The sequence below is a fragment of the Amphibalanus amphitrite genome, unplaced genomic scaffold (genome assembly GCF_019059575.1).
Source record: "Amphibalanus amphitrite isolate SeventyFive unplaced genomic scaffold, NRLGWU_Aamphi_draft 000688F_arrow, whole genome shotgun sequence".
NCBI classification, from domain to species: Eukaryota; Metazoa; Arthropoda; class Thecostraca; order Balanomorpha; family Balanidae; genus Amphibalanus; species Amphibalanus amphitrite.
In genome coordinates, this window is record NW_024882182.1 from 110,728 (window position 1) to 128,443 (window position 17,716).

General features: G+C 51.9%; 1 protein-coding gene across 4 annotated transcripts in view; it reads left to right on the top strand.

The window, feature by feature from the left end:
* The first annotated feature begins 446 nt into the window (after positions 1 to 446).
* The window catches only part of LOC122364635 (rho guanine nucleotide exchange factor 18-like), a 67,583-nt gene continuing 50,313 nt past the window's right edge, over positions 447 to 17,716 (top strand). For 2 of the 4 annotated variants that reach the window (XM_043335210.1, XM_043335211.1), the window contains exons 1-2: positions 5,793 to 5,827; positions 10,482 to 10,570. Coding sequence is in view for 2 of the 4 variants with exons in the window: in XM_043335212.1 (XP_043191147.1) it covers positions 4,205 to 4,259; positions 5,720 to 5,827; positions 10,482 to 10,570 (252 nt within the window). In the remaining 2 variants the exon portion in view is untranslated. Of the gene's footprint in view, positions 521 to 4,167; positions 4,260 to 5,719; positions 5,828 to 10,481; positions 10,571 to 17,716 lie in introns of those variants that run through there. The other 2 variants (XM_043335212.1, XM_043335213.1) reach the window with 2 other exon arrangements.

Below are 17,716 nucleotides of genomic sequence, written 5' to 3' on the forward strand. Positions count from 1 at the left end.
ACCTACCTTAAATATGCGACTTGTACCATAAGATCCAGCTTGATCAAAAGATAGGACATGCCAAATTTCATCTCTTTATCTCAAAAGAATTTTGAGCTATCGTAAAAACCGCCAGTGTGGCATCATATCGCCTCCGCGCGCGGTCGGAAGGTAAAAGTTCGCCGGCTCTAACTAAACAAATAGTCGTCGTATCGCAAATTCATTGACGGCGTTCGAACCGTCGTTCAATTTACTTTCGAAACATATCCTAACATTACCATTTAACTGCCTAGCGCAATCACCAACAAGCAAAAGTTCCGCGCATCCCTCCTCATACAGTGTTAGCGGCGGCCGGCCGCCGGCCGCTGACCCACATTCGCGTCATCAGGGAATGCCGCAACTAATTTATTGTTTCCAACTTTTTTCCCGGAGCGTTCTACCTGGTTTATATAGCCTTGGTCCCACCCTTGTATTTTGTGCGTCGACCGCGGTGGATTGTGGTGGATTGTGTATTTTGTTTTGTCTGGATGACCTCGAAAAGGTAAATTGGCAACAATTTTCTGATATTTTTGTGCGGGAGTAACTAAGATGTTGGCATTCTTACGTTCGTGCTCATGCTACTACGCGGATTATCAGTTCAATTTTCATAACAACTTGAACTTGTGCCATCACAACAACAATGTTTTGACTCAGAAATTGAAATACTGGTTACTTTCCTGATTCATGCTTACCTAGATTTGCGACAGTCAGCACATAGGATGATTGTATCCAAGCTATGCATTTATTACAAGGTGAAAGTTTATTTAAGCTCCCAGCTCAGTCCCACGCACAAGGGGGAAAAGCTCAAATTATTGAGCGCTCAAAATATTGAGCGTGTGACGTCAGAGGCTCCCATAGGCGTAATGCTGAGGGCTCAAAAAATTGAGCCGTTTCAGGAACACGTTTTGCAAAAGCAACTCGCAACACCTAGGGAGAAATGGCAACACCCTAGGAGAATCACTAATGATGCAAAACAGATTAGGCTTTCATATTTTTCACTGCTCAAGCTTCAATGATTGGGGGAACACCAATTTCTAGGTCGAAATCTTACGGCATACCAGGATGACTTAAAAACAGGCCAATATTTATGTCGAAATAAAAGTTATTTTTTGTCCATTCACGTTTTTTACTAGGGTTCTGTTGGAAAGAGCATTTTTCATACTACCCAGAATGATTGCGATTCAATTTCACATTACCCATATCGGAGAATATTTTTCATTTGGCGGCGCCGTTTGTTTATTTCGTCGCGACGTCTCCGGTCGCGTGGTTGTCGTCGTCCTTGTGTTGAGGGTAAGTTTTTATCGTTTTAGTTGTACTTAGATGTTAAAAGGTACACTGAAAAGTTTGAATATGCTGTGATTTTAAATTCGGAAACACGTAAACGTCAATCAATTCACGTTTTCCTCGATTTGCGTGCAGATAAGTAACTGTCGACGAAAGTGGCGCCATCCGATATGATGTTTTGAAGGAAGGAGACACAACATATTTACGTGAAAATTGTTGTTTTTTAGTGGTCTAAGTGCTGCAAAGAGGCTGTGAATGTTTTCTTCACACAATTTTTCATTAGTTATGATGAGGTAAAAGGTAGTTTCAGTCTTAACTTTCATATAAATGACATTAAAACATATGATAGTCCACTGCTATCAGTGATTGAGTACCTTGATATTTGGCATTTCTTATTAATTTGAATGTATTCTCTATCCATATGTCCTGATAGTAAGTGACAATACTCTGCCAATATGTTTCCATAGTTTTCACATTCATTTTCCAGTCCTTTACATAACATCACAATTTATAATCAACAAAACTCAACTCCTTCATTACTTCACAACACTGACAGCATGACAGACTGACAGTCAACTATTGTGTGGGTGAATGCTGAAACAGGATAGCCACTTTGCTGACTGGCTCGCTCATATGAAATAAGATAAAAATTATCCTTTATATCATTTCCATCTGGAGGATCGGAGTCAACGGAAAAGGAAGGCCACTTTCAAGCCTCAAGGTCTAGGCCGCCAGACGCCAGTGGGCAGTCACCACCAAATTTATAATCGATTAATTCATTATTATACTTTGAGACCCTTAGGTCACTGGATCAGCATCACATTTACAGTTTCAATATAGTAAAGGTTTTTATTTGTATGATGTGAAATATTTTCCTGAATCAGAATTTAATTATCCCTAGGTACCTGGTAGAGGTTTTGGATTTAATGCTCATTGTTGGTGTGCAGTCAGGATTTTTTGACAGGTCCAGATAGGGAATCCTGAGCAATTTTATAGTAAAGTGGTCTCCTTATAATCACCACACATTTTATCAAAAGCATTTGCAGAATTCATTCAATGAAGAATTTTATCAATGTTGCACCCATTTCTTAGACGACCTAGGCTGCATCTTTTTTTTAGTTCCTGTTGTATGACATATTTTCCGTTTTGTTCCACTGCATAAAGAAAAAAATCGTTTGAGATCACAAAACAGCTTTTCTTTTTCTGGCAGGTCTGCACAACCAAGCGGTCGCTGGCAAGGACGTCGGCCGTCTCTGTGGGTAAGGTCATCTGCTCAGCCTTTGTGGAGATCAGCAAGACGTCACTAAGATGAAGACTTCGCTGGAGCAGAAGCCGCTGACCCGTGTCCGATCGGGCAGGTCATGCTCGACGGCACGAGCCACAACTCGAACGACTCGGTGACATCAACAACATGGTGGAGCAGGTGAATGAGTTTGGCGACGTGTTGTGCGACTGCAAGAAGGGTTGTCTGCGTGTTCTGGCCGGCGGAGCGGCGACGCTGCGCAGTCTGTGCTGGCGGTGAGCAGCTGGCCGTGGTGACCGCGCGCGCCCACATGCGCCGACAACCTGTGCGGCTTCGACGGCCCGGGACAGCCCGATGCCGCCCACTATGCGACGCCGACCGCGCACTGTCCGCACGGCCACATGGAGGTGTGCCCGCGCCTTTTGCCCGCACGCCGCTACCTCGCAGCTGGTCTGCAACCACGCCGTCGCCGCCTGTAGCCCGATAACAAAACGGCTGTCTGATAATGCCGCGTGTTCTTTGTGATGTTGCTACTGTGATCGTTGCTACTGCTGGTCTGAGACTCGACGTTTCCATTCGTCTATTTGATAATGATAAGCTTAGTCCGAGCTTAGGTCGTTTATATCATTTGTTATATGGCATATTTTGGATCAAAGCAGTACGACACTGCCTCCTGCTTTTGTGATGTATGCTGGCAAGACGCAGGTTCCGGTCGCAGGTCACCCGGACCCGGTTCCAATGTGGTCGGGCTGGCATGCGATAATGTGATGTTGTTTTGCTCGTCTCTGTGTTCCACACTTGATGATGTTTGTGAATCTAACCCACATTGTATAGTATTTTTGTTTGTTTGCGGCCGATGGCCTTGTAAGTTGTAACCGTGGCAATACAGTTTTTCCTGCGATAATTCTCCAATATTCAAGGGTGGGTGGATATCTCTGTATTCACGTATTCCTTTCTCCCAGTACAGTCAGAGAATATCAATTACAGTATTCATACGGATTATTCAAGCCTTGTATAATTATTTGAGGTGTGCCGAATCCGAAAGACCGATAAAACTACTAGCGGAAAATGTGACATGATGTCATGGGTTTGTGAAAAGTTTAGGTACCACGTAGCATTCAACTTCCTGCATTTCTGTTTCAACTCAGTTTAACGTATTTCAACGAACATAACATCAAAAATGGCAGCCAGTACCGGCTTCACCTGTCACGGAGAACGCTCAAAAAATTGAGTGTAGATGCTGGCCGGCACTCAATTTTTTGAGCGCCAGCTGACTGTCGTCTGTCGTGGCGCTCAATTTTTTGAGTATCGCGGTCCCGAACGACAAGTGGCGCTCAAAAAGTTGAGCGTCTTTAGGGCATTTTCTTTCCGAAAACACCGATATAAATTATCACGGCGAGTGTTCGAGAAGAAACCTTGTTGCTCTCTCTTGCCATTGATACCTTATTTGGATACGATATTTGCCGTAGTGTGACGCTAAAGGCATTGTAAAATACCATCGTTTCGCCTATTCCTTCATAATGGGGCCCGCTCAATTTTTTGAGCGCTCAATTTTTTGAGCTTTTCCCCCTTGTGCGTGGGACTGAGCTTGAGCTGATGCATACCGATTGTTTTATTCACAGGCTTTGACTTGCTTGTGACTGCCATCTGTATTTCAACATGGATGCTTCAGGATACCAGAAGAAAAAGCGTGTGCAAATAGTATTTTCATCTGGTGAGTAAATTCATCCGTATGGCCCCCATTGCCTCCACCTTCCCATATCTGATAACTTCAACTTGTATTCATGTTGTCCGCACTCAGTACCTTGTTCTGCCTGTCTCCGTGCACTGCACACCACATATTAGTTGTGTGCCCCCATTCAGTTGGTCTTTTCATTGTCTTTTCCTCTGTGACTGTGATCTGCCCTGTTCAGTGGATGTGATGGGCGGGCCACATTCCTACATAGCATTATTCATTTCAATTTGGATAGGTTGAGGTACATTTACCAGTTACGTTTGCCTGTCCCGTAGCTCAGTTGGTAGAGCATTGAACTCCCGGTAGTGAGAGCCCGGGTTCAAGACGCTCCGGTGCAGTGTCCCAAAATTGAGTTTTGTCTTGGGTGTCAGAGGGGAAAATTACCCACCAAAAAGAGGGGGGAGAGTGGAAAACTGCTGATTCGATTAGATCAAAAAGGAGTGAGAAATGACAAAAAGCATGCATTTTATTCTAGGGTGTAGAATGTTTGATGCTAACTGGGCATCCACACAACTGTCTTTCTATAGGTAAAAAATCTACGTTTTCTTGGTTGGGACTTGGGAGTGGAAAATTGTTCTTAAAAATGGTGGTGAGAGTGGAAAATGAATTTCATTTGGATGTCGTTTCCCACCCAAATAGACAAATTTTGGGACATTGCTCCGGTGCTCGATATTAGAGACTCCTGACGGGGATGGTCTGTGGTTGGTGGGAGCAGCCGCAGCCAGTTGAAAGTCAGTTGAGTGGGACAGGCCGTGTCCGGCTTTGGAGGGCACGTTAAACTTTGGCATCTAAATTCTCCCATTACCCAGAATTGCGCGATCCGACGGTAGGGTCGGGGTCCGCAACAAGCTCTGCTTAGCGTGGGTTCCGGCTCTGACAATCCGTCCATTCAAACATTGAGCTAAATTTATATAAAAAACATGCCACAGTACACGGGACATGATGGTGTGCCACTCTGACTGTGCTCCATACCCAGGTACCTCCTCCGCATTGGCTGCTGCATGACTACAACTGTACTAGGTACTCTATCTAACCTTCCCAATGACATTCTGCTTTACTATGCATTGCTGCTTTTGTTACGTCACCTACCTTGGAACCTAGTTGAATGAAATATTCTTTTGGTATTTGGAAAATGGAGATGTGAGTGAATGATGTTTCACTTTGGAAGTCAATTTCAATGTAAAAGAATTCATACATTTTTCTAATCAACTCAAATGACCAGTTCTTTGCAGCAGATCTTACAAATCTATATCCACACATTGAGGGTGAATAATCCTACTGATGTCAAAGAAGGTCACTAGTTCATTTGGAATTATGACTCACTGTTTATTTTTCAGCATACCTTCGACCTGTAACCAGGCAACATAATTGTCAATCCTACATGGATGCGCCCTGCTCCTTGCTCTGCAGACTGACTGTGTGACCTGCATCTGTTACAGATGACGAGGGTGACAGTGCCGCCGACAGTGAGGAGGACATGGTCACCCATTTCCCGGTGTCTGTGCCTCCGGGACAGGCCACCAACGGCAGGGTGCCTGTGGTCCTAGGTGAGTGGGGCTAATGCTGATCATAGGTCACTTTGCGTGCCTGGTTGGATGGGGGGGGGGGGGGGGGCAGAGCAGGGTATCGGGAGTGAGAGAGGACAGCTGGTCAGTGTTGGGCGGCAGGAGTCTGATGAGGGAGGATAGGAGCGATAATCAGTGTGGATTGGCTCTGCAGCTGGTGTACTCGTAATGACTATAAGAGGGTTTAAAGGCCGGATGCAGGGCGTGCCGCGGTTGCATTGCAGACCCGGATGAAGTACGGTAGTTTGCAGTCACTGGGGCACCTCTAAATGGCCTGATCACTGTCAAGTGGTTACTGCCTACTGGCATGGCTTAGTCGGACGGTACTGTCTTGCGGTCCCACCGTGACACGCGACAAACGCCCTAGTCTGGGTGGGGAGTCCGGGCGGTCGGCGCAGCGGCGCCATCTGCTTCCAAGTGCGGCTGAACTCTTTCCAGCTCGAGTTTGGGGAGTTGGAGAGTTGAAATATTAAGGGTATATCTGCTAACTTCAACCTGCTAACAACTCATTAGCAAATCTAATTTCCTTTCCTTACAAATTGACTCTTGCTATTTTACCGTTAACGCAATGTGAACTTGTTAGAAGCTGGTCCCAAGTTATGGCACCCTACCTTCCAATGTTTTTTCTTCCTTCCTATGTACATTTGATCACGCTTTCTTCTGGAATATCATGCGTGCATGCAAACAGACATACATGTTAACCCGGCGGCCGCTGGGCCGCCCCGCGCCACCCGCCGGCCGCGGGGAGGGGGGGGGGGCATATACTCGTAGTTGCCCCGCCTTTACTTCTGCGACGATATCGTCGCAATGCGAAGAGACAGAGAAGCGAAACTTCGCACACCTCTTCCTGAATACCTAGCCGAGGTTGTGTCCAAATTTGGTGTCGATTCCATTTGAAATGACGTCACAGTGACGTCAGAAATCAAATTATAGATTTGCGACTCTCAGTTTCCTCACGATCTATCCGATATATGAAACCGAATATAAAGAACCAATTATTGGTCAAGAGCTAGTTGGAAGTGTACTTAGATGTTTTAGGATGACAGCGGGTACTGTCTAGTTCATTTACAGTTGAGTACCATGCTCAGCGATATCAGAAACGGTCCATATCGGAAAACGACAAAACTTTATGACGTCACTATGACGTCATCTTAAGAGCTACAACCACCAAACTTTCTCAAACATTGCGTAGATATTCATTTGAAGCAAAGTTTCACGGTCGTAGCTCATCAGGTTTCAGAGATATTCCACTAAACGTAAAGGGGCGGGGGGGGGGGCACTTTATGCCCTTCCCCCAGCGGCGGCTCGGGAGTTAACGAATATGATCTGAGTCTGATTTATACCAATGGCTGGACTCCAGTTTTTTACCTTCGGCTCTCGGCCTCTGCGTCGGAACAAATCCAACAAGACACGCATTTTGTAATGTCCGATACTCCTATGCTAATCGACAATCAATAAAGGCGTGCTTGGATACACGGCGGATAAGGTCACCGTTCCCGAAATTGCCAATCAACTGGTTATGATCGCCGAATGATTATCAGATAACTAATACCTAAATGATTTTTCAGTTAAGTAATGTGATGAGAACTTCAATTTGGACATCGTTTGATAATCTGTATTACAATTATGCTTCTTACAACAGAAGTGGGAGGTGCGAACCTGTTCATGCTTTGTTAACTTTATGAACTTCTTTGGTGCAAACCTTGGCGGTTCATAAGTTTTTCTCGGACTGTTTGATCGGGCGCTCTGTTCTGTCTGCCTATATAGAACTGTATGTAAAATATATAGCACCTATTTAAAATAGAGCTGCTCTGCCCCGCAGGGGTACTCGTGTGTATAGTCTCTCTTGAAAGTATCGCGTCATGGGCTGCGGCGGCTCGGCGAACTATTCCCTTCAGTTTGAGGACCCCAGCAGTAAGGCCATGGCCTGTATCATAAAAGTACGCTGTAACACGATTCTACGCCGGCGGTAGGAGGAAAACTGCTATATGACGCAGGCACCAGCGGCTGACAACTGGGTGAAAACAGGTGGAGGCCGGCCAAAGGTCATGCTCGTATCGCTCGCCTTGACCCCGTCCCCCGCCTCAGGCGGATACCGGCGCCGCCTGGGCTCACCAGCCGGGCGCTCATTGGTCTGCCTTAGTGGGCGCCAATCACTCGTGCGCATGCAACGCGAAAAATCACAACGGAGCAAAGTTCCGTCATAGCCCTTCTGTGAAGAGGCCTTCTGAACGACGTAAAACTTGTCATGAGGGAGGGGGGGGGGGCAACCTGGCATCAAATGGGGCTTTTAAAAAGAAGACGGCTGAACGGTGAATATTCTTTTTTGGTGCCGTTCACTAAGCGGCTCATTCAAAAGAGAGAACTTCAAGTAGGTATATGACTATAATTGGCTAGAGAGCGAATTGACAAATTGGCTGGAGAGATAATTTTTGTGATTTGAATCCGCTCGCGGGTGCATCTGCATCCACGGATGCATTCTGTTAGCGGGCGCAACTGATGATTTTGTTTTGTTTTGTATTCGTCCACGAATTTCCGGATTTTACCAAAAACCTGTGACAGTTGTGCTGATGACAGGTCAAATTGTTAACTTTGCAATGAAACAATCTCAACAAATCCTCTGCGAGTAGGGTGGCTTCCGTTGACCACATGCCTACTCCCATCACAAGTTACCGGACGGCGACTGCCACCTCCCCCTATCCCTCCGCAGTCCGCAACCACTCCCCTCGGCCCGGCCCGCGGCGCTGGCTGCCTCCGCGTCTCAGGCTTCGGTCAGTGCTTCCAGCGGCTCTCAAACTTTTCCGCCCAGCCGCGGCTGGGACGGGTGGCGCCTTCCCTCAGAGTCGCGATACTTTCAAGAGAGACTATACCGCTGCACCTGCCATTTGCCCTGTCTCCTATCGTCCCTACCGACACTCCCGATCTCCCGTGTATTTTCCCGTGCCAGTGGACCTCGATGGTAGGTGCGCGACCCGGTCGTTCATTACTGCTGATCTCGACCGAGGCTCGACCGGCGGTATTTCGGGCGGGCGGGCCGGCCTTTTTCCTCCCCGAGGTCGCCCATAGTCGATCGGTATTGCGGCTCTCGACGTCGTGTCATCGATGCGCTCGATGCGGATTTGGGTGCAATATTCTGCCTCCGGGCGTACAGGTCATGTGAAAAGGCGCGGTGGAGAACGGTGCTGCCGATCGTCGGCGCGGTATATGAGGTCTCGGCAGTTCAGGCGCCAGTTGACTGTAAGCAGGAGCGGGGTGATTTAGTGGAGGGCCAACTCTTCAAACGCTAGATGGGGATCCGGATGCAATATGATCTGTCCGACTTTCAGATCTTCTGTACGTTAAATGGTAATTGACTTCCGCGCCGGTACCTTTGGCCAGAGTCCCGTCTCCTGGTTCGATCGGTTTCTATGATACAGAAGTGAGGGGGACTGTATGGATGTTCCCATTATCGCGTCAATAGGAACATCCATCTTTTCGCGGCTGCCTTGGTTCTGTGCCATTTCCTTTTTGATTCGCATGGGTGCCGATGACCGACGCCTATGAATGGGCGCAAAATGACCTCGCAGTCGGCGCGCCCCTAACCCCCAACACCCGCACAGACCAACGAGCATCAGCACCATCCGCTGATTCCCGGCGTCCTGCGGTCAGTGGTCACAACATAATCGTACTATTTCGTCATCTCCTACTGTGCAATGTGCATGGAGAGCTGCAATAGACACCGTGTCCTGAGCGGGGGACGGGGGCTGGGGAGGAGTCGTGGTCATGTCCCCGCCCGCCTGCATGCTCCCGGTGTGTGTCAGTATGTCAGTGTCGCCGGCGCGGGTGCGGGCGCCGCGGACGTGTCGCCTCGTCAGTCGGCCGGCTGTGGTGGTGGTGGTGCAGCCAGCCATGCTGCGGACGCGTGTGCTGGTGCGCTGTCCGCGCTGGTGTCCGGTGTCCGCGGTCACCCTGACCTCACCGGCCAACTCGGCCGAGTCGCCGCCGCCGCCGCCGCCTCCCGACCCGTCAGAGACACTGTCAGACGATGTCTGCGAGTCGCCGCCGCCGCTGCCGCCTCCCGAACCGCCCTCGGGACTGCCTGCTGCTCCGGGAGCGCCGCCGGTCCCCGTGACACCGACCCACCATTGTCCGCCGTCCTCTCCGCCGCTGCCGCCCCTCTCCGACGAGAGTCTGCCGTCTATATCGTCATCCTCGCCCCCGCCGCGATGTCCGGACCTGAGGTCTTATGCGCACACTTCCTCGTCGCCTCCGATGATCTTTTACGCCCCGCCTCCGCCCGCCTCTCCGCCTCTGATCGTCTCCTCTTCGCCTTCTCCACCTCCCTCCTCCCCGCCTCTTATTATCTCCTCTTCTCCTCCTCACGCTGCCTCTCCGCCCTCTCCGCCGCCTACCTCTCCACCCTGTTCTCCCTGTTCGTGTCATCCACTCCTCGGCGATTCGGTGCCCCTGTCACGCTCCTGCTCCCTCCGCGTGCTCTCCTCTTCTCCTCCTCCCTCGGGTCTCTCACCTCCGTCACTCTCTCTGCCGTCCTCGCCTCCTTCACACTCTCTCCCATCCACTCCTCCCGTGCTGATGTCGCACGCGCCTCCGGGCAGTCCATGGCCGCCGCTGATCTACCTGTGCTCCTCGTCTCCAGAGGACAACATCAGCCATCTGCACGCGCTCCAGGAGGACATCCAGAGGATGCGGCAGCTGACGGCGGCCGGAGACCGCGGAGCACACAAGGTCAGTCGCTGGGGCGGGGCTGGTGGTGGCTGCGGGTGATGGGATGTGCCTCTGAGTGAGGTGGGCGTTCTGTTTGTTGGTGTCCTGGTGCTAGGGCTGCTTGTGGTGGTAATGGCACTGGTGTGGGGTGCTGTTGCGAGCTTCATGATGAACTTAAACTGGTTTTCAATTTGTAAACGTGGTGAACCTTATCGCTTGTGTTTTTATTCCGTTGGTGTTCGGAGATTGGCCATAGCTCTTGCTCATGGAACTGCGAGTCATCGGCTCTATGATATAAGACGATCCGTTCATACTTAACGAGCAGCAGAATGGACTTAGGTTGATTCACGTCAAACGCTTTTCTCCATTTAACCACAGGTCCCGACTACCCCTTCTGATCCCGCTGTTCCAACTAGCATCAACGTCCCTGGCGAGGCCAAATCGCTTTGTGTCGTTTTGTAGTAGCCGCCAGCGCACCGGTACTCAGTAAAACGCAGAGGAATGTGCGATACGGGTCGGTATTCAGAGTCATACCGTGGTTCCACTCTGCTGCACTGTTGCCGGCAGTGCACGCTCTATTGTGCACTGCGATGCACTAGCGGATATAGGAAGGCCGTGCTGGGCATTTGGGACATGCTCCCGGCTTTTGTAGTTTGCTCGGCCCCAGCTCTATTCGCGATAAACTATCAAATTCAATGCATGATGATTCTCGTCAAATCGTCGTGTTTATGGAAATGCAAACTTGCTTATCTGGATATCACTGCCTATAACATTTGAAAGACCGGCGGACTCATAGTTTCCTCTAAAGTGGCCCCTGGTTTTGCTATCGGCTATACTGAACGCGGTGCGGAACGCGCTCAACTGTACTGTGACATGAGATCAGCACGGACCTGACGCACGGAGCAGCGTGCACGGGACGTGCGGGGTGGCACAGAGGGCACCTGGTGTGGCAGTTCCGGTAGGAGAGAGATATGGGGACAGGTGTGGGTGATGTCTGCTCGGCGGAGCCCGCAGTTGAGAGGTGGGTCTGGTCATAACAGGGCGCCTGCGGTCAGGCAAATGACCAGTTAGTCGTTTGTTTTACGCATACTCATTACTCACCATAGGGGATGATATAGTGACTTTTCTTCTGACATCAAGGCTCTGAAGAGTCGGAAGAGTCTAGCCTCAACCTCTGTAGGGATTTCCCATGTGCCCTAATTTCCTATGTGTTTGGATTAGTGTCTGGCTCGTATAACCAAACAGTTAGCTATGATCGCAGAGCTGCGATCGTAGGACCAGTCAGCCGACCCTGACGAGGCCTTGCTACACCTCAATAGTCCGCCGATTGGGACCGAACCCGGCCGCCGCGCTGTGCGGTGCGGTGCGGGTGTGGGCCGCGGTCCCTGGCCACCTGTTGTTCCGCTGCCGGTATACCGGTGAGGCGGTCAGCGTGCGCGCGCCGGCCGGCCAGACGGCTCGGCGGCGCCGGCACCCCAGTGTGGGCCGGCGGCCGGCGGTGTCAGGGGTCAGTGCGGGACGCCGGCAGGAGCTCCGTGACGCCGTCGGACCAGGAGCCAGTCGAGGTTAGGTCGGCCGCTCACTTCTCAGTTCCCACCCTTGGCCATTTGCTGACCTGCCATTAAAACTAACTGCATATAGTTTTTCTTATAAAAAAAGCTAATGAGAAACTGATTTCTTTTTTTTAGGGGGGCGGTGGTCAAAATGTGAATGCCATTTGTGCCAATGTCCAATACTATGATTTCTAACATATAGTTATGCTAGTATTAGAGTCACAAACAGTATCAGTTCTTAAGAATAAAGATACAAACATAATCCATTGTGCAAGAGCGATCACATCGGGGCAGGGGTAGTGTTTTCAATGTCGACATCTTATTTTCTCGACTCATTGTAATGTTTTTTCCCTCTGCTGAATGGCAGGGCCTTGCTTTTCATCATTACTGTTTTCTTCGGCGAGTTTGTCGCATTGTCTTTCAGGAACCGTTCAGAGAGTAGGGGGTTACCATCAGAAAAACTTACGGGTTACCATCAGGAAAACTTACATGTCATTTAGTATTGAACCATATTGGGTCGCCTAACTCATGAAGTAATGTTCCACGCTGAAGATAGCATTGACGACTCACAATATCGCACTGGCGGATCCAGGCTTGCGTTTTGGGGGGGGGCCAACTCATGCAGGAGCCAAACCTAGGGTACCCCCAAATCCTGTTTTCTCATCGGATTTAGGCCACTTATTTTTCGTCACAGCCCTGACACTATGAATATTTTTTTTTTACTAAAAATAAAAATATATAAATGGTAGCCCACCCGACCCATGCCTTTATATTACTTTGCAAACACTTACCATTGCTTTTGTCGACCAGTTAACCCGCTTCGAGTCAGTGCTTGGGTCCCTTTGCGGGCCGGGAGGTGGTAAAACACCCCCTGTCTAACTCGGCTCCTGGGCCACGCACTGATTGAACTATGTTTCATTATCGTTTGGGGGAGGGGGCAAACGGGCCACTTTAGGCCTCTGGGAAGGGGGCATGACCCTCAATGCCCCCTCCCTGGATCCGCCAGTGTAAGAGACCATTGGAGCTGCAGTTGGGTACCTCAGACGTCAGGGTACGCCCTCAGATGTATAGGACTCGAGTGGAGACCTCTTATGCTATAGTGGACTGAAAGGACCCAAAGGAGCCCGTCTAGGGCTCCCGGAGATAGACGTGGGCCCTCAGGAGCCCGCCAGAGCCCCCAATAAGGGATAAGTGAGGGATACCAAGTGCCTGCAATTGCATATTGCATAAGCCATAACGTATCAGTGGCAGATCCAAGGGGGGCCACATGAGTCATGACCCCCTTGGTGCCCGGGGGCACCACAGGCCTGTCAGGGGCACCACCGACCTAGCAGGGGCACCGGGCACCACCAGCCCGCCAGGGGCACCACAGGCCTAGCAAGGGCACCACGGGCCTGTGAGGGGCCCCGCAGGCTTGTCAGGGGCACCCCAGGTCTGTCAGGGACACCAGAGACCTGCCAGGGGCACCACCGGCCTCGCAGGGGCACCATGGGTCTGTCAGGGGCACCAGAGGCCTAGCAGGGGTACCATAGGCCTTACAGGGGCACCACCGGCCTTGCAGGGGCACCTTGGGCCTGTCAGGGGCACCATAGTCCTGTCAGGGCCCAGGGGCACCAGCGGCCTAGCAGGGGTATCACAGGCCTGCCAGGGGCACCACCGGTCTAGCAGGGACACCACCGGCCTCGCAGGGGCACCATGGGCCTGTCAGAGGCCCCACCGGCCTCGCAGGGGCACCACCGGCCTCGCAGGCATCACGGCATCACGCAGGGGCACCTTGGGCCTGTCGGGGGCATCACGGGTCTGTTGGGGGCACTTTAGGCTTGTCAGGGGCATCACAGTCCTGTCAGGTCCCAGGGGCATCAGCAGCCTAGCAGGGGCACCCTAGGCCCGCCAGAGGCACCACAGGCCTGCCAGGGTCCAGGGGCACCACGGGCCTGCTGTCAGGGGCACCTCAGGCTCCCGTGCCCCCCCCCCCCCTGGATCCGCCAGTGATGCCACACCACGCGAAACACCGCCAACAGACGCCAACTACCAGCTGCCGCGCCATAAACACGTGCCAACCAGTCTTTTTTTGAAGGTGGCAACTCCGCTCGCGCAACTTTTGACTGACCCTCACTGCTACCATATTGCCTCCATATTATGCTGTGGAAAGCTTTTCTTCACCAAGTGGCTAAAAACCTCCATCAAGGTGTATTTTCTTAGCAATTTTTCTGACGTTTTGGGGGGGGCCAAACAGGCCACTTTAGGCCTTTGGGGGGGGCCATGGCCCTAAATGCCCCCCCCTGGATCCGCCAGTGCAATATCGTCTCCCCGGACTTATTTAAAGTTAACCGATGGCACACTGTCCCATAGAAGATAGAATATGACCAGACTTATGCACTGCTCGTTTCGGTCTGTCTGCCGCAGCCACGTTGATCATGTCCCTGTCCTGTGTCTGCCTCCCAACATATAACAGCTACTCGTGGGTTGGTTGTTCTCCAATCATCCCAATGTCTGCCTGATCCTCATCAGCTCGAAGTCTTAGTATATTAGTGAGGTGTCCGGATAACGATCGTGTATGGTGGTCCCGTTATAGTTCCTACTTCATCAGGCTCATTTCATGCATGATGGGATACTAACTATCCCGCCTTGAGCTGTTTGGCGCTAATTGATATAAGTTTATTAAACTTAAGGCTCTTCAAGTCCAATTGCTAAAGCTCAGACACATTCATCAGTTTACGTCGCTGGCTTGCTTAATCAGCCATAATTAACAATTAAAACTCGTTCCTTTTGGTGCGAAACAGAGCAAGCATATGACTGTGCTAGTACTTGTCCTTGTGTCTGAAATTTATGGGTATGCTAAATTCAGAACGTTCTCAGAACTAGAAGTGTATTTTAGTGTATTTGTGTCGTACATTTTCGATATCGAGGAGCGGCGACACGGCTGTAAATGGTCTCGGTGCTGTTTTCCGCCACTGTGTGCCGATCTCCGATGCACCCCGCGGGAGGTGCGCCACGGTACGGGCGTGCCGCGCCACAAATTGGCCCAAATAATTCAGTGCCCGCTGCCGGTGCCGATGAGCTACTGCGGCGCCCTTCTGTGCCGGGTGTGCCGGGTGGGCACAGAGGTCAGTGAGGGGCACGGCGCCGACCGAACGCCGGGAGCCAATACATGACACTCCGCCGTGACCTACCTGTCATACCGGCGACCCACGGCGGGTCCTTATGGCGTTTGTGTCGTTGGCTGTATACACGTATACCGCGCATTTGGGGCTCAGCATATCGCCCGACCTGGCTACGCCCGTCTTCACTCTCTTGCGTTTCCATGCAAGTTTTTATGTGAATGGAGACTTTCGAGCAGCAGTGTCATTCAGTACTTTACCACTCGTAACATTCCCCCTTTGGTCGCCTGCGCTTTTCTCTTGCTTCTGCCGTCACTAGAGCAAGCTAGTTTGGTCGTCTCAGTGGGGATAATTTCATCCGGCACTGCGGCCGAGCTGGTAGTAGAATCGCATTATTTCAAGTTAGCGGCCGTCGGTGATTACCGCCTGGAACTCAGCACGTATCTGTACGGAAACGTGCCCCGTACGTACGGATCGCCGCTGATTGCAGCAGTGATCAATCAGCGATGTTGGTGTCATGTTATGCTACTCACAGCTCATCATTATTGGCTAGGTAGAACTGTCTTCCACTTTATATCACCAATCGATGTTACTATTGGCATGTTATCTCGGAATTTTCCCAAGACTCACCCGAGGCCAGGTCGGTCACGTAGCGTTTCTATATCGTGATCTTATGTTACTTGGTAAATTGATCAATCACTAACCCATCGCTGTGACACTTCAATTAAGCCCAATATTTTGGTACCGTCCCCCGTAAGTCGGTTGCGTTTTTCATAGTTTCTGACGTACTCGACCATTAGCACCATCCAGCTGCGTTCTGTCACCCCTACCAGCTGCAGTATTGCTCTCGCCCGGCATACCAGTGTCCACTGCCGGTATAAACCCTCCCTCGACCGGTGTTTTCACCGGGCCAGTCCCACCATATCGTTCCGCATCGCGCTGCCGAAAGGTCAGCGTCGCCACCCGTCCTTCGCACCGGCCGGGCCGTGTCGACCCTTCCTGTTGGCGGCTCACTCGCCGGAGAATCAGCTGTTTGGCCGAGCCGGGCGGGCGCGGTGTAAACCTGCGCTTCAGCGGCAGACCCGGTAGATCAGTCGCCACCAAACCCGGAAGGGGGCTGGGAAGGGGGTGGGGTGTGACCATAAGCTGGCCAGCAGGGCACCGGAAGGGCTGGGTGAGTAGTTATGTATGATGGTGGATCCGAATTCTGGGCCAAAGGTATGTAAAAGTTTTGCGGGATAAAATGTTAAAACGTGAACGTGTGATGTTCATATATGTAAAATGATCTATCGAGCTGCATCCTCTCTTTGTTTTCACTGCTCACTCAGGGCCTTGCCATCTGTCATGACGCATCTCACCAGTTGTGTGCATAGTATCACCTCACAATCTCCCGTGGCGGTGTTGTTGAACGTTGCATCAGTCGTATCTCGTTTAACGGCGGTCGCACTGCGAAGACAGGTGGCTATTTTCACTCGGCGCGCGGCTATTTCCACCCATTGTTTTGGCCGAGTTCTGACAGTGTTTGCGGAGCAGAATGTCAGACGGCCGCCGGCGGTGTGATGACGCCCCGCTCGCTGCCGGCGTTAGTCACAGCACATCGTGGACGCGGTGGAGCGCTATTCCTAACAAGCGTCGCTTCACAGGTCGACGTTTATCGGTGCGAGAAGTGGCCCATTTCGCAGATGGCTCGCGCGCCGGCCGGGCCGCGTATCGCTCGTTGCCAGGGGATGGATTGTAGGGGTGACGGAGCACGCGCTGACGCAGGGGTGTTCCCCGGGGCGGGGATCTGGGTCGGGGTCGGGACTCGGGGAGGCTCCCCGGTGGGATGCGGGCTGGGTCGGCCGGTGCCGTGCTGTTTGTAACGCGCTGTGCTGACGCAAAGCCCTGGTGCGATGTTGGCCTTGCACCAGTCTCTGATCGGGCACCTCACGGCGGGCTCGCCGCTGAGCCGGACCGGATCGGACCCGCCCTGCAGCCGAGCTCCGGGGTCTGTCCCCTGCCGGCCGGCGCGATGGTAAACTTGGCCGCCACCGGCCGCTCCCAACCAAACATCCCCTCCTCTGACGGTGCTCCGGCTGCCCGGAGCCGGCGGACCGCGGGCGATACACTCTGTCGTCCCGCCCTGCCGTCGGCGCAGCGGTCCTGCCGGGGGTCTGGTCGAAGCGCTATTCAGAGTGACCAGACGAGCAGTGTCTCACCACGGAATGGACGCCCGAGTGGCGCTCTGCGGCCGTCGATCCCTGGCGATGATCGCTGGCCATCGCCCGGCTCGCCGAGACGCGAGTCTCTGGGACGACGACCGTGCTAGTACGTCACTGCCTCAACGGTCCTTCATCGCCCGGGACAGTCCATTCGTGAATCCGACATCAACCGTCGGTCAAACCATTCGTGGGCCGGGCGCCACTCGAGGCCGGGCTCATCAGCCGGGCGGCGCGTGGCTGAACTCCAATTTCGGCGCTGTTTGCACCCACTCCAGGCGCGTCATCGGGCCGGCCAGCGATTGCGGCTGCCGG